At 39.6% G+C, this 16,290-nt stretch overlaps 1 protein-coding gene across 6 annotated transcripts in view; it reads right to left on the bottom strand.

The window, feature by feature from the left end:
• The window catches only part of LOC128687898 (multidrug resistance-associated protein 1), a 196,140-nt gene that overhangs the window by 104,928 nt on the left and 74,922 nt on the right, over positions 1 to 16,290 (bottom strand). For all 6 annotated transcript variants that reach the window (XM_070083532.1, XM_070083534.1, XM_070083530.1 and 3 more), the window contains 3 exons: positions 9,333 to 9,417; positions 9,003 to 9,205; positions 8,514 to 8,690 (listed from right to left, as the gene is read on the bottom strand). In XM_070083532.1, coding sequence (XP_069939633.1) covers positions 8,514 to 8,690; positions 9,003 to 9,205; positions 9,333 to 9,417 — 465 coding nt within the window. The remainder of the gene's footprint in view (positions 1 to 8,513; positions 8,691 to 9,002; positions 9,206 to 9,332; positions 9,418 to 16,290) is intronic.

Here is a 16,290-nt window from a genome sequence, read left to right as displayed (position 1 = left end):
ACCTCCTCCATACTCTCTCCCTCCAATCTGATATCCAATCTTTCATCACCTAACCTTTTTGTTATCCTCATAACCTTACTCTTTCCTGTATTCACTTTTAATTTTCTTCTTTTGCACACCCTACCAAATTCATCCACCAATCTCTGCAACTTCTTTTCAGAATCTCCCAAGAGCACAGTGTCATCAGCAAAGAGCAACTGTGACAACTCCCACTTTATGTGTGGTTCTTTATCTTTTAACTCCACGCCTCTTGCCAAGACCCTCGCATTTACTTCTCTTACAACCCCATCTATAAATATATTAAACAACCATGGTGACATCACACATCCTTGTCTAAGGCCTACTTTTACTGGGAAATAATTTCCCTCTTTCCGACATACTCTAACTTGAGCCTCACTATCCTCGTAAAAACTCTTCACTGCTTTCAGTAACCTACCTCCTACACCATACACCTGCAACATCTGCCACATTGCCCCCCTATCCACCCTGTCATACGACTTTTCCAAATCCATAAATGCCACAAAGACCTCTTTAGCCTTATCTAAATACTGTTCACTTATATGCTTAACTGTAAACACCTGGTCCACACACCCCTTACCTTTCCTAAAGCCTCCTTGTTCATCTGCTATCCTATTCTCCGTCTTACTCTTAATTCTTTCAATAATAACTCTACCATACACTTTACCAGGTATACTCAACAGACTTATCCCCCTATAATTTTTGCACTCTCTTTTGTCCCCTTTGCCTTTATACAAAGGAACTATGCATGCTCTCTGCCAATCCCTAGGTACCTTACCCTCTTCCATACATTTATTAAATAATTGCACCAACCACTCCAAAACTATATCCCCACCTGCTTTTAACATTTCTATCTTTATCCCATCAATCCCGGCTGCCTTACCCCCTTTCATTTTACCTACTGCCTCACGAACTTCCCCCACACTCACAACTGGCTCTTCCTCACTCCTACAAGATGTTATTCCTCCTTGCCCTATACACAAAATCACAGCTTCCCTATCTTCATCAACATTTAACAATTCCTCAAAATATTCCCTCCATCTTCCCAATACCTCTAACTCTCCATTTAATAACTCTCCTCTCCTATTTTTAACTGACAAATCCATTTGTTCTCTAGGCTTCCTTAACTTGTTAATCTCACTCCAAAACTTTTTCTTATTTTCAACAAAATTTGTTGATAACATCTCACCCACTCTCTCATTTGCTCTCTTTTTACATTGCTTCACCACTCTCTTAACCTCTCTCTTTTTCTCCATATACTCTTCCCTCCTTGCATCACTTCTACTTTGTAAAAACTTCTCATATGCTAACTTTTTCTCCCTTACTACTCTCTTTACATCATCATTCCACCAATTGCTCCTCTTCCCTCCCGCACCCACTTTCCTGTAACCACAAACTTCTGCTGAACACTCTAACACTACATTTTTAAACCTACCCCATACCTCTTCGACCAATTGCCTATGCTCTCATTAGCCCATCTATCCTCCAATAGCTGTTTATATCTTACCCCAAGTGCCTCCTCTTTTAGTTTATAAACCTTCACCTCTCTCTTCACTGATGCTTCTATTCAGAGTACTGTACATATAAAATATGCAATACCTTTAAAACACTTGAAATTTTGGAAAATTTTCGAATATAATAGAGAGAAGTGCTCACAGAGAATGCAAAAATCCGGGTGGGGTGCACCGTATTAGAAAGACTGCTCAGCGTATAGCAAGTTTTGGTCATAAAATGATATCGTCGTATTAGTGGAATGCCATAAGGCAAAACACCATAAAGGTGGGCCCTACTGTATAGGCCAGCATATAGGCCTTTATATATGTAGGAGAGAAGGAGATTATTTCCCAGTAAAAGTAGGCCTTAGACAAGGATGTGTGATGTCACCATGGTTGTTCAATATATTTATAGATGGGGTTGTAAGAGAAGTGAATGCTAGGGTCTTGGCAAGAGGTGTGGAGTTAAAAGATAAAGAATCAAACACAAAGTGGGAGTTGTCACAGTTGCTCTTTGCTGATGACATGGTGCTTTTGGGAGATTCTGAAGAGAAGTTGCAGAGGTTGGTGGATGAATTTGGTAGGGTATGTAAAAGAAGAAAATTAAAAGTGAATACAGGAAGGAGTAAGGTTATGAGGATAACAAAAAGATTAGGTGATGAAAGACTGGATATCAGATTGGAGGGAGAGAGTATGGAGGAGGTGAACGTATTCAGATATTTAGGAGTCGACGTATCAGCAGATGGGTCTATGAAGGATGAGGTGAATCACAGAATTGATGAGGGGAAAAGGGCGAGTGGTGCACTTAGGAGTCTGTGGGGACAAAGAGCTTTGTCTGTGGAAGCAAAAAGGGGAATGTATGAGAGTCTAGTTGTACCAACACTCTTGTGTGGGTGTGAAGTATGGGTGATGAATGTTGCAATGAGGAGAAGGCTGGAGGCAGTGGAGATGTCATGTCTGAGGGCATTGTGTGGTGTGAATATAATGCAGAGAATTTGTAGTTTGGAAATTAGGAGGTGTGGGATTACCCAAACTATTATCCAGAGGGCTGATTAAGGGTTGTTGAGGTGGTTTGGACATGTAGAGAGAATGGAACAAAACAGAATGACTTCTAGAGTGTATAAATCTGTAGTAAAGGGAAGGCGGGGTAAGGGTCGGCCTAGGAAGGGTTGGAGGGAGGGGGTAAAGGAGGTTTTGTGTGTGAGGGGCTTGGACTTCCAGCAAGCGTGCATGAGCGTATTTGATAGGAGTGAATGGAGACATATGGTTTTTAATACTTGACGTGCTGTTGGAGTGTGAGCAAAGTAACATTTATGAAGGGATTCAGGGAAACTGGCAGGCCAGACTTAAGTCCTGGAGATGGGAAGTACAGTGTCTGCACTCTGAAGGAGGGGTGTTAATGTTGCAGTTTTATAACTGTAGTGTAAAGCACCCCTCTGGCAAGACAGTGATGGAGTGAATGATGATGAAAGATTTTCTTTTTCGGGCCACCCTGCCTTGGTGGGAATCGGCCGATGTGTTAATAAAAAAAAAAATATTCCCTCCTTTCCTTTTTGTTAGTGTGACTTTGTAAGTGGTCCAAGTAGGATCGAAATATTGTCGCAAGCTTCTCTCTCCTATGTGCGGGTTGTTTGTGTATTAATCCTTTATGTAGACATTTAACTTGCTCCTCGATCCTGGAATAATCCTCATTCCTATTGCTTGGCACATAGGTTGTGGCTTAGCAGGATGGTTGATTCAGCATATTTAATTAAATCTACAATGAATTTAAGTGGGGACCTACACTCTTAAAAGTGCAAATGCCCGTTGCTACTTTTTTGGTGGCTCAAATGCTATTTAAATGTAGTCTTCCTAGATTGGTGTGTTTATTCAGAAGAAAGCTAGGTTTATCTGCATTGTTTCTCTTTCTTTGGTGTATCAACCATCCAATTCTCATCAATTTGTTGGCAAGTATAAATGATTAGTGACAGTTGTTTCTCACCCCTACCATAGCACAAGCCAGCACAAACTTAACTGAACCTCATTTAAGCAAATTTTAGGTTGATATATGAATTAGAGTAATGTAATATTGCTCCAGTCTAATGTATAACTACCGTATCAACAGTCAAAATCTCCAGAACATTCTCTCCAGCCTGAAACATTTAAAGTGTCTCCAATTACTAGTGGACATTCACCAGGCCTCCCCTCTTTTGTTTTCCATTCAGGAAATGGAGGGCAACTCTCAAGCAGGTTTGACTTTCAAGAAACTTAATAAAAATTTTTATGTGACTTTACAACTGCTTGTCTGCTTACATACATGCATGTCTGTAACAATCATGATTTTTCTGACTAATAAGGACACAAGCTTAAGCCAATATTTACTTCAGAATACAATTTTGTTATCCTGCCTCGGCTTATTTCAAAACTAAGTCCTATTTAGGGTATATTAAGTAATCCCTGCCTTCTTTTCCAGGATGTGCCTCACAACAATGTACTAGCACTCAAGTGTCTATTTTAACTTTAGCTGAACACAGCCAATAGTTGTAAGAAGCTTTGCCCTTATGTTGTCACCTGCCTGGAGTTTAACCAAGGTCTTTCTGTCGTGAGCCAAAGACACTACCACTGACCTATCAGCTGCCCCACTAAAAGTGCTGCTAGTGATAAAGGATAACTTATTTGAGTCAAGATGTTCTCTAAAACATAATGAAACAAGAAAAAAGTTAAGTTTATAGTCATAAGTTATATATGAACAATATCTATAAATGAAAGCAATCTTTAACCCTTTGACTGTCGCGGTCGTATATGTACGTCATGGGAGATACCGTGTTTGACGTATCTATACGCATAAATTCTAGCGGCTTCAAATCAAGCGGGAGAGGGCTGGTAGGCCTACACGAGAGAGAATGGGTCTCAGTGGTCGGTGTGCACCCTGTGAAAAAAATCTGGGACTCAGTGGTGCATTGTGGGAACGCCATCTTGGTAGTCCATTTTCACCATGCCTCGTGGTAAGAAGTTCCTCACTCCTCGGCGGATTGGAGGTCTTTTGTTCCCAAGTGATAGCTCAAACAGTGATGAAAGTGTCAGTGAAAGTGAATTCCCTGGTTTTGAAGCGGGTGTGACCGAGAAAATTACCCAGGATAACATAATTAGTGATGAAAACCCAGATGACCCACAACTATCCACCTCTGGTGCTGGGCCGGCTCGTTCATGTTCACCTGTACCAGGACGAAAGAGGAAACTATTTGCCCGTGTACAAGACTCAGATGTGAGCAGTGCAAGTGATAGTGATAGTGATTTCAAGGTTATTGAAAGCACTTCTAGTTGTGACAGTGAGGGTGAATATTCCCCAGTGAAGCGGCAGTATATTTGACGTCGCATGCGGTCTGGTAGTGTGTCATATGCTCTTCCAAGAGGAAGGAGTACATCTCGGAGCACATCCCGTGGCCCTACACCACGTCCTGATAGTGAAGATGACGATATTGTTACGATGGGTATAAATGATGTGAGTGAGGCAGCAGGCGGTGGTGGTGATAGTGACGGTGCCATGAGTCATATGACACCAGCAGCGGGCCACGCTAGTGCCCGTGCTGCTGACTCTGCACAACTACAACCCGCCTCGGCCGACCCCACACTCTCACAACCACAACCACAACCTGCACAACCACAACGACATTACAATATCCAGAACGCACCAGCTGACCGCATCTGGGATTGGCATCAAGATGACGAGTTTGTTCCCAATCCCCATGACTTTGATGAAGGACAAAGTGGAATACGGCCATCATGTACACTTGGGAACAATCCCACTGAACTGGAATGCTTTCAGTTGTTCTTCGATGAACCCCTGATGGACATTATTGTCAGGGAAAGCAATACATACTATGAGTACACCATGGCAAACACTATGCTTTCACCAAGATCACGCCTACACCAGTGGAAGGACACAACTGTGGCAGAGATGTATCTGTTCTTTGCCACAATAATGCTTATGCCACATGTGTATAAGCATAGTGTCAGCACATACTGGGCGACAGACCGCCTGATTTCAACCCCTGCTTTCAGTGACATTATACCAGTGAATAGATTTGTGTTACTGTTACGTATGTTACACTTTTCAGACAAAACCAGGCCTGACAGAAGCGACAGGTTATATAAGATCAGACGTGTGTTTATGTACCTGAAACAAAAGTGCTCTATGTATTTTTATCCCTTCAGGAAGCTTGTTATTGACGAGTCTTTGATTTTGTTCAAAGGAAGACTCTCATTCAAACAGTATATACCAAGCAAGAGGAAACGCTTTGGTATAAAGTTATTTGTTCTGTGTGATTGCAAAACTGGTCTGGTTTTGGATATAATTGTGTACACTGGCGGTAAAACAATGGAAGATACCAGGAAGTTACTGGGTATCTCTGGTGATGTGGTTAGAACAATGATGGAGCCATATCTTGGTAAGGGGCATATTTTATATACTGACAACTGGTACACAAGCCCTATACTCAGTGATTTCTTGCGAGTGAACATGACAGATGTGTGTGGCACAGTGCGTAGAAATCGTAAACATATGCCTAGGTTCGAAGCTGGCAGTCGTAGAGGTGAAGTGCAGGTGTTTGCTGCCAATGACATCATGGCATTTCGGTGGCATGACAAACGTGATGTCACACTGCTGACATCAGTTCACCGACACGAAATGGTAGAGACTGGCAAGCAGAATAGAGAGACCAATGAACCTATTGTAAAACCTGCAGCTGTGACGGATTACAACCTCAATATGCGCTTAGTGGACAAATGTGACATGCAGATTGGGTTTGCTGACTGTGTTCGCAAGAGTTATAAGTGGTACATAAAACTGTTTTTCCATCTTCTTGACATTTCCATGCTGAATGCTTATAATATGTATAAGTTGAAGACCAAGAACAAACCCAAATATGGTGAATTTTGTTTGTCAGTCATCAGACAAATAATATTCAAGTACCAAGAAACAACACCTGCAATAGACCAGCGCCCACGAAATTATCAACACATGTCGTCTCGTCTGAGGCCTGGTGATCACTACCCCATACCACTGCCTGCTACTACTGCCAAGAAAAATGCTCAGAAGAGGTGTTTTGTCTGTGGACATACCACAAAACGCCCACAAAAACGCAGAGACACTCGTTTTATGTGTGAGGAGTGTAAGACACCATTGTGCTTATACCCATGTTTCAAAGAATTCCACAAGCTGCAGCACTTCTAATAAAGTGTCCAGTGATTGTACATATGTATATATATTATAAAGCAATCGTAATAAACATTTGTTTACATTGTTTGTTTGTGTAAACAAGTTTTAGCAACATTATAATGATACGAGTGTTTTTGCTATAATTGTGTTACATTCAACGAGTGTATAGTATTTGAACGTTGCACAATAATTTGGTCTCACAGGCCACAAAAGTTATGTGAAAAAATAAAATAGTGAAAAAAACAAGAAACCATCGAATACAAGTAAATAAAAGTTTACCGGGTGAGCGGCAGTCGCCGCTGTTGCCGCCAGCAGATCAATTTCAGCAAACTTCAGGACTCTATATCTCGGTAAGTACTGATGGGAAAAAATTTTTTTTGGGACTAAAACAATCAGAAAAATAATCTTAACATTTTCATAAGAAAAAATAATTTTTTTTTTTTCGAATATTTTGCGACACCAGGAGACACTTCAGGATTTGGCCCTTCGACAGTCAAAGGGTTAAATTATAAAGTTTGGATACTTTACGAGTTTTGCACCTTGAAATTCTTAATGATATTCATGGCAGTGAACAATAATATAACTCTACAATCCATCTCTCGTCATTAATTCAGTGGTGTACATATAGATATTAACCCTTTGACTGTCGAAGGGCCAAATCCTGAAGTTGCTTCTGGTGTCGCAAAATTTTCGAAAAAAAAAAAAATTATTTTTTCTTATGAAATGATAGAGAATCTTTTCCCGATTGTAAAGACACCAAAAAAACGAAATTTGATGGAAAACTGACGGAATTACGCTCTCGCGAAGTTAGCGACTTCGGCGATATTTAAAAATCGGCAATTTCGCCCACTTTGAGCCCTATTTTCGGCTAATTCCGTTATTCCAGTCAACCAAACTCATAACTATTTCTTCAGAACTCTATTTTTTCTATCGATTGAGTACAAGAAACTGCCCATTTACCGATTTCAACTACCCAATAACATGGTCAGAAATTTGCAATTTGGCCAATTTCACGAAAATTAAAAAATACGACAATTTCAAAATAAGGTCCAGAATGAACAATGCAGACATTCCTGGCTCTAAAATAACATTTTCTTTGTTCATCAGTCATGTCTCCAGGTCCCTGTGATATTACTCTTGCTTTTTATTTTGAAATTTTATTCAAACAAAAAATAGAAGATTTACTGTTATGCAGACTACTGCAATACTGTAATAATTGTAAAAATTACATCAACCCATTCATGACTGCGTATTAGAATGGCTATTTGGACATTTATTGGACAATGACATCATTTGTATACTTTTGAACATCGGCAAAAATCAAACATTTCCTGTACTTTGTGCTCCATTTCCAGGTTCTTTTTATAGTAAAATTAATCAAAATCACCTCCATTTCTATAATATAGTTTCCATTCTATCAAATGAGACCAAGAAAACGAGAATACAACCACAAATACTATACGAAAATAGACCACAAAGTCGGCATTTTAATTAAAAAACGGTCGGAGTTTTTTTTTTCTCATTATGCACTGCGTGCTCCAGGATTTTTTTTATGTGGTGCACACTGACCACACAGACCCATTCTCTCACATGTGGGCCTACTAGCTTTCTCCTGCCTGATTTGAAGCCACTAGAATTTATGAGTATATATACGTCAAACACGGTACCTCGCAAACGTATATATACGGCCGCGACAGTCAAAGGGTTAACCATAGCCCTGTCAATGCAGAGGTCGGGAGGGAACAATCTATTTCTTGTGCTATTTCACACACATGCTGTAACAAATAAAGAAAAGAAAAGCTTACTTTCTCCCCTATTTCAGTTTGATCACCTCCAGGAAGCATTTCCAAATCTGACTGTAATGCACATGCATTAATACATGCATTGTAGTGATCCTTTTTCTTTGCCATCATGAAAAGTATATTATTCTCCAATGTGGCATTTTGGATCCAGGCTTGTTGAGGCACAAATGCAATGTGGCCCTGAAAGATACAAGCATATTATTGATACAATTTTATAAAAAAAAAATTGTAAGTTATAATACATATACATATATCTGCATGTAATTCCATTAGCTGCCTACTGAGTTTGAGGGGTCAAATAGTGAGCTTCAGCTTTTAGCCTAGCCCTTAACTTCCAATCAACTAACTTCAAAAAGCTTTGTCAAGGGTAACTGTCTTCCATTTAGTATCTAAATCATTCATTTTCTTACCTCCCTTACACTGAATTTTTTTTCAGGTAAAACTGTGGTTCATTTTATGAGTCTCTGCAACAAGTGTGCTCTTATATTTTACCTTAACATTGACTCTTCCAGACTTTTTTTCCATCTCTCCAAGAATGGCTGAGCAGAGGGAGGATTTGCCTGCTCCAACACTCCCAACCACAGCGACCAAGGAGCCCTCGGAAATACTCATATTGATGCCCTTAACCACTGCTTGACTATCATCTTCCCCATGACCCCATGCAAAGGTTCCATTCTCAATTACAATTGGCTTATCTGAAAAAATTCAATTATAGTACATATATTGTTTTATATATTATCAGCATAGTTATCAGTAATGACAACTAAGCCTCTCTAGGTTTATCAACAATCACTAATGCAAATAAAAAAAGGCATAACTTACTCTCTCTACAGTCTCTTGAAACACTATTGGGATCCAGCTCATCCGCATTCATAAATTTGTTCATCCTTTTAAGTGAAACACGTGCCTTCAGAAAAGAGAGAGAGAGAGAGAGAGATCAGTCAAAAACCTAACAACTATAGTACTATCATGAATTTACAATACAGCAGTGAGCCCCCCACCGGGGATAGTAGCAAACCCTATATATGTACTAATATAAGTCATGTCTCGTTTACACACACACATATACCTATGATAAAGTTTGAAAATTTATGCACAATAAATAGAGAATTAGCACTTATTCACTAATGGAAAACACTTTATGGCTTCTTTTAGGTTTTGAAGAACTGCCATCATCACTACTTTTGTCTTTGGTGTCGTTAAGCAAAATTGAGGGTTATTTTCAGGCCACAGTAAACCGTGGATAATTGAAACTGCAGAAACCAAATCTGTGGATACAGGGATTCTACTGTACAGAAATTTCTAGAGTGCATCCCAATATATCATGATACTCTATAAAGAGACTTTGCAAAAGCCTTTGACAAGTGATGTAATAGCACATAAAAGGAGCAAATGGAAAAGCATGCAAATGTTTCTCCAATTTTTTAACAAATTTTACCTAAAGATTAGCACCTCTAAATTAAATTTTTTCAAAGCTATTCATTTTCTCACCTCCAAAAATACCTAAGCAATTAATTAAAACACTTTCTTATACTTTTAATATGGTGTTACTTCTTAGATATAAAGGATTATGATGAAGTGTTTGCTTTCATATAGCCATTAAAGGTTAATAATCAACCATTCATGACTGTATGAAGCAGTCACCCTGATCGGTGACAGCCATTGAATACAAAATAATTTATATGAATAGTTTAAAATATTTAAGCTGCCATCTAATACTATCGGTAGTATTTATCATCAGACTTTGTACTGTACATTTTTTTTTTTCAACAAGTTGGCCGTCTCCCACCGAGGCAGGGTGACCCAAAAAGAAAGAATCCCCAAAAAGAAAATACTTTCATCATCATTCGACACTTTCGCCTCACTCACACAATCACTGTCTTTGCAGAGGTGTGCAGATACAACAGTTTAGAAGCATATATAACATACCCCTCTAAACTGCCAATATTACAAACTCCTCCTTTGAAGTGCAGGCACTGTACTTCCCATTTCCAGTACTCAAGTTAGGCTATATAAAAATACGGTGGTACCTCGGGATATGAACAGCTCAAAACGCGAACAATTATGTAAGTGTAAATGCTTTTGTAAGTGCATTTTTGGGGGTCAGAAACAGATTAATCTAATTTACATTATTCCTTAGGGGAGCAAATTCGTTTGGAATCAGCACTCGAACAGCCTTCTGGAACGAAATAAGTTCGTATCCCGAGGTACCACTGTAACTGGTTTCCCTGAATCCCTTCACTAAATATTACCCTATTCATACTCCAACAGCTTGTCAGGTCCCAAAAACCGTTCGTCTCCATTCACTAATATCTAACATGCTCACACATGCTTGCTGGAAATCCAAGCTCCTCACCCACAAAACCTCCTTTACACCCCTCCCTCAAACCTTTTCGAGGACGACCCCTACCCCGCCTTCCTTCCCCTACAGATTTATACGCTCCCCAAGTCATTCTACTTTGATCCATTCTCTCTAAATGACCAAACCACCTCAACAACCCCTCTTCAGCCCTCTGACTAATACCTTTATTAACTCCACACCTCCTCCTAATTTCCACACTCCGAGTACTCTGCATAATATTTACACCACACATTGCCCTTAAACAGGACATCCCCACTGCCTCCAGCTGCCTCCTTGATGCAGCATTTGCAACCCAAGCTTCACACTCATATAAGAGTGTTGTTACCACTATACTTTTGTATATTGCCTTCTTTGCCTCCATGGATAACATTTTTTGTCTCCACAGATACCTCAACACACCACTCACCTTTTTTTCTTCAATTATACGGTTAACCCCATCTTTCATAAACCCATCTGCTGACAAGTCAACTCCCAAATATCTGAAAACATTCACTTCTTCCATACTCCTTCTCCCCAGTGTGATATCCAATTTTTATGTGTAATGTCACCATGGTTGTTTAATATATTTATAGATGGGGTTGTAAAAGAAGTAAATGCTAGGGTGTTCGGGAGAGGGGTGGGATTAAATTATGGGGAATCAAATTCAAAATGGGAATTGACACAGTTACTTTTTGCTGATGATACTGTGCTTATGGGAGATTCTAAAGAAAAATTGCAAAGGTTAGTGGATGAGTTTGAGAATGTGTGTAAAGGTAGAAAGTTGAAAGTGAACATAGAAAAGAGTAAGGTGATGAGGGTATCAAATGATTTAGATAAAGAAAAATTGGATATCAAATTGGGGAGGAGGAGTATGGAAGAAGTGAATGTTTTCAGATACTTGGGAGTTGACGTGTCGGCGGATGGATTTATGAAGGATGAGGTTAATCATAGAATTGATGAGGGAAAAAAGGTGAGTGGTGCGTTGAGGTATATGTGGAGTCAAAAAACGTTATTTATGGAGGCAAAGAAGGGAATGTATGAAAGTATAGTAGTACCAACACTCTTATATGGATGTGAAGCTTGGGTGGTAAATGCAGCAGCGAGGAGACGGTTGGAGGCAGTGGAGATGTCCTGTCTAAGGGCAATGTGTGGTGTAAATATTATGCAGAAAATTCGGAGTGTGGAAATTAGGAGAAGGTGTGGAGTTAATAAAATCATTAGTCAGAGGGCAGAAGAGGGGTTGTTGAGGTGGTTTGGTCATTTAGAGAGAATGGATCAAAGTAGAATGACATGGAAAGCATATAAATCTATAGGGGAAGGAAAGAGGGGTAGGGGTCGTCCTCGAAAGGGTTGGAAAGAGGGGGTAAAGGAGGTTTTGTGGGTGAGGGGCTTGGACTTCCAGCAAGCGTGCATGAGCGTGTTAGATAGGAGTGAATGGAGACGAATGATACTTGGGACCTGACGATCTGTTGGAGTGTGAGCAGGGTAATATTTAGTGAAGGGATTCAGGGAAACCGGTTATTTTCATATAGTCGGACTTGAGTCCTGGAAATGGGAAGTACAATGCCTGCACTTTAAAGGAGGGGTTTGGGATATTGGCAGTTTGGAGGGATATGTTGTGTATCTCTATACGTATATGCTTCTAAACTGTTGTATTCTGAGCACCTCTGCAAAAGCAGTGATAATGTGTGAGTGTGGTGAAAGTGTTGAATGATGATGAAAGTATTTTCTTTTTGGGGATTTTCTTTCTTTTTTTTGGGTCACCCTGCCTCGGTGGGAGATGACCAACTTGTTGAAAAAAAAAAAAAAAAAAAAAATTTGATACTCTCATTACCTTAATCTTATCCATGTTCACTCTCAACTTTCTACCTTTACACACCCTCCCAAACTCATCCACTAACCTTTGAAACTTTTCTTTAGAATCTCCCATAAGCACAGTATCATCAGCAAAAAGTAACTTTCTCAACTCCCATTTTGTACTTGATTCTCCATAATTTAATTCCACCCCACTCCCCAACACCCTAGCATTTACTTCTTTTACAACCCCACCTATAAATAAGGTGAGGAGGGTATCAAATGATTTAAAGAAAAATTGAATATCAAATTGGAGAGGAGGGGTATGGAAGAAGTGAATGTTATCAGATATTTGGGAGTTGACGTGTCAGCGGATGGGTTTATGAAGGATGAGGTTAATCATAGAATTGATGAAGGAAAAAAGGAGAGTGGTGCGTTGAAGTATATGTGGAGACAAAAAATGTTATCTATGGAGGCAAAGAAGGGAATGTATGAAAGTATAGTAGTACCAACACTCTTATATGGGTGTGAAGCTTGGACTGTAAATGCTGCAGCGAGGAGGCGGTTGGAGGCAGTGGAGATGTCCTAAGGGCAATGCGTGGTGTAAATACTATGCAGAAAATTCGGAGTGTGGAAATTAGGAGAAGGTGTGGAGTTAATAAAAGTATTAGTCAGAGGGCAGAAGAGGGGTTGTTGAGGTGGTTTGGTCATTTAGAGAGAATGGATCAAAGTAGAATGACATGGAGAGCATATAAATCTGTAGGGGAAGGAAGGTGGGGCAGGGGTTGTCCTTGAAAAGGTTGGAGGGAGAGGGTAAAGGAGGTTTTGCAGGCGAGGGGCCTGGACTTCCAGCAAGCATGCGTGAGTGTGTAAGATAGGAGTGAATGGAGACGAATGGTATTTGGGACCTGACGAACTGTTGAAGTGTGAGCAGGGTAATATTTAGTGAAAGGATTCAGGGAAACCAGTTATTTTTATATAGCTGGACTCGAGTCCTGAAAAAGAGAAGTACAATGCCTGCACTTTAAAGGAGGGGTTTGGGATATTGGCAGTTTGGAGGGGTATGTTGTGTATCTTTATATGTATATGCTTCTAAACTGTTGTGTTCTGAGCACCTCTGCAAAAACAGTGATTATGTGTGAGTGAGGTGAAAGTGTTGAATGATGATGAAAGCATTTTCTTTTTGGGGATTTTCTTTCTTTTTGGGTCACCCAGCCTCGATGGGAGATGGCCGGCTTGTTGAAAAAAACAAAAAAAATCTATAAATATCTTAAACAACCATGGTGGCATTACACATCCTTGTCTAAGACCTACTCTTACAGGGAAGTAATCTCCCTCTCTCCTACACACCCTAACCTGAGCCTCACTATCCTCATAAAAACTCTTTACAGCATTTAGTAACTTACTACCTATTCCATATACTTGCAACATCTGCCACACTGCTCCCCTATCCACTCTATCATATGCCTTTTCTAAATCCATAAATGTAATGAAAACTTCCCTACCTTTATCTAAATACTGTTCACATATGTGCTTCAATGTAAACACTTGACCTACACATCCCTTACCAACTCTAAAACCTCCTTACACTTTTCCTGGTATACTCAGTAAACTTATTCCCCTATAATTTTTACAATCTCTTTTGTCCCCCTTCCCTTTATATAAAAGAACTATACATGTTCTCTGCCAATCCCTAGGTACCTTCCCCTCTTTCATACATTTAATAAACAAAAATACCAACCACTCTTAACACTACATTCCCCCCCTGCTTTTAACATTTCTGTCATGATCCCATCAGTTCCAACTGCTTTACCCCCTTTCATTCTACATAATGTCTCATGCACCTCCCCGACACTCACATCCTGCTCTTCACTTCTAAAAGATGTTATACCTCCATGGCCAGTGCATGAAATTACCACCTCCCTTTCTTTATCGATATTTAAAAGATCCTCAAAATATTCCCACCACCTACCCAATACCTCCAGCTCCCCATCAACTAACTCCCCTACTGTGTTTTTTTAATGACAAATCCATTTTTTCCCTAGGCTTTCTTAACTTGTTTATTCCACTCCAAAATTTTTTATTTTCTGCAAAATTTCTTGAAAATTTCTTGACAGTGCCTTTCCCACTATCATCTGCTCTACTTTTGCACTCTCACCACTCTCTTCACCTTTCTTTTACTCTCCATATACTCTGCTCTTCTTATAACACTTCTGCTTTGTAAAAACCTCTCATAAGCTATCTTTTTCTCTTTTATCACACCCTTTACTTCATCATTACACCAATCACTCCTCTTTCCTCCTGCACCCACCCAACTATAGCCACAAACTTCTGCTCCACATTCTAATACTGCATTTTTAAAACTATTCCAAACCTCTTCAAGCCCCCCACTACTCATACTTGCACTATCCCACCTTTCTGCCAATAGTTGTTTATATCTCACCCTAACTTCTTCCTCCCTTAGTTTATACACCTTCACCTCCCTCTTACTTGCTGTTGCCATTTTCCTTTTGTCCCATCTACCTCTTACTCTAACTGTAGCTACAACTAAATAATGATCCGATATATCAGTTGCCCCTCTATAAACATGTACATCCTGGAGCCTACCCATCAACCTATTATCCACCAATACATAATCTAACAAACTACTTTAATTACTTGCTATATCATACCTTGTATACTTATTTATCCACATTTTCATAAAATATGTATTACTTAATAACAAACCTCTTTCTACACATAGCTTAATTAAAGGCTCCCCATTTTCACTTACCCCTGGCACCCCAAATTTACCTACTACTCCCTCCACAACATTTTTACCCGCTTTAGCATTGAGCTCTCCAACCATAAGAATGTACTCTCTCACTTGGTTCAAAATTTCCCACGCATTTACTCAATATTTCTCAAAATCTCTCTCTCCTCTACACTTCTCTCTTCTCCAGGTGCATTAATGCTAACTACAACCCACTTTTCACATCCTGCCATAAATTATCCTTCAACATTATTGCTACTTCTTCTTTAGCTCTAACTCTATTTGAAACCCCTGACCTAATCCCATTTATTTCTGTCTACTGAAACTCTTCCACCCCCTTTAAGCTTTGTTTCACTTAAAGCCAGGACATCCAGTTTCTTCTCATTCATAACCTTCACAATCATCTCTTTCTTATCATTTGCACAACATCCACGCACATTCAAACATCCCACATTGACGGTTTTCTTCTTCTTTATAGTAGGCCATACGGGAAAAGGGGTTACTAGCCCATTGTTCCCGGTATTTTAGTTGACTTTTGCAACACGCATGGCTTACGGAGGAAAGATTCTTATTTCACTTCCCCATGGATGTAAGAGTAAAAGCAATAAGAACAAGAACTATTAAGATAAAATCAAAGAAAACTCAGATGAGTTTTTTTTTTTTTTTTTTCAACAAGTCAGCCGTCTCCCACCGAGGCAGGGTGACCCAAAAAAAAGAAAGAAAATCCTCAAAAAGAAAATACTTTCATCATCATTCAACACTTTCACCACACTCGCACATAATCACTGTTTTTGCAGAGGTGCTCAGAATACAACAGTTTAGAAGCATATACGTATAAAGGTACACAACATGTCCCTCCAAACTGCCAATATCCCAAACCCCTCCTTTAAAGT

Source organism: Cherax quadricarinatus, chromosome 10, assembly GCF_038502225.1.
Source record: "Cherax quadricarinatus isolate ZL_2023a chromosome 10, ASM3850222v1, whole genome shotgun sequence".
Taxonomy (NCBI): Eukaryota; Metazoa; Arthropoda; class Malacostraca; order Decapoda; family Parastacidae; genus Cherax; species Cherax quadricarinatus.
The sequence above is the reverse complement of the archived record's forward strand: the minus strand, read 5'-3'. Positions and strand labels throughout refer to the sequence as shown.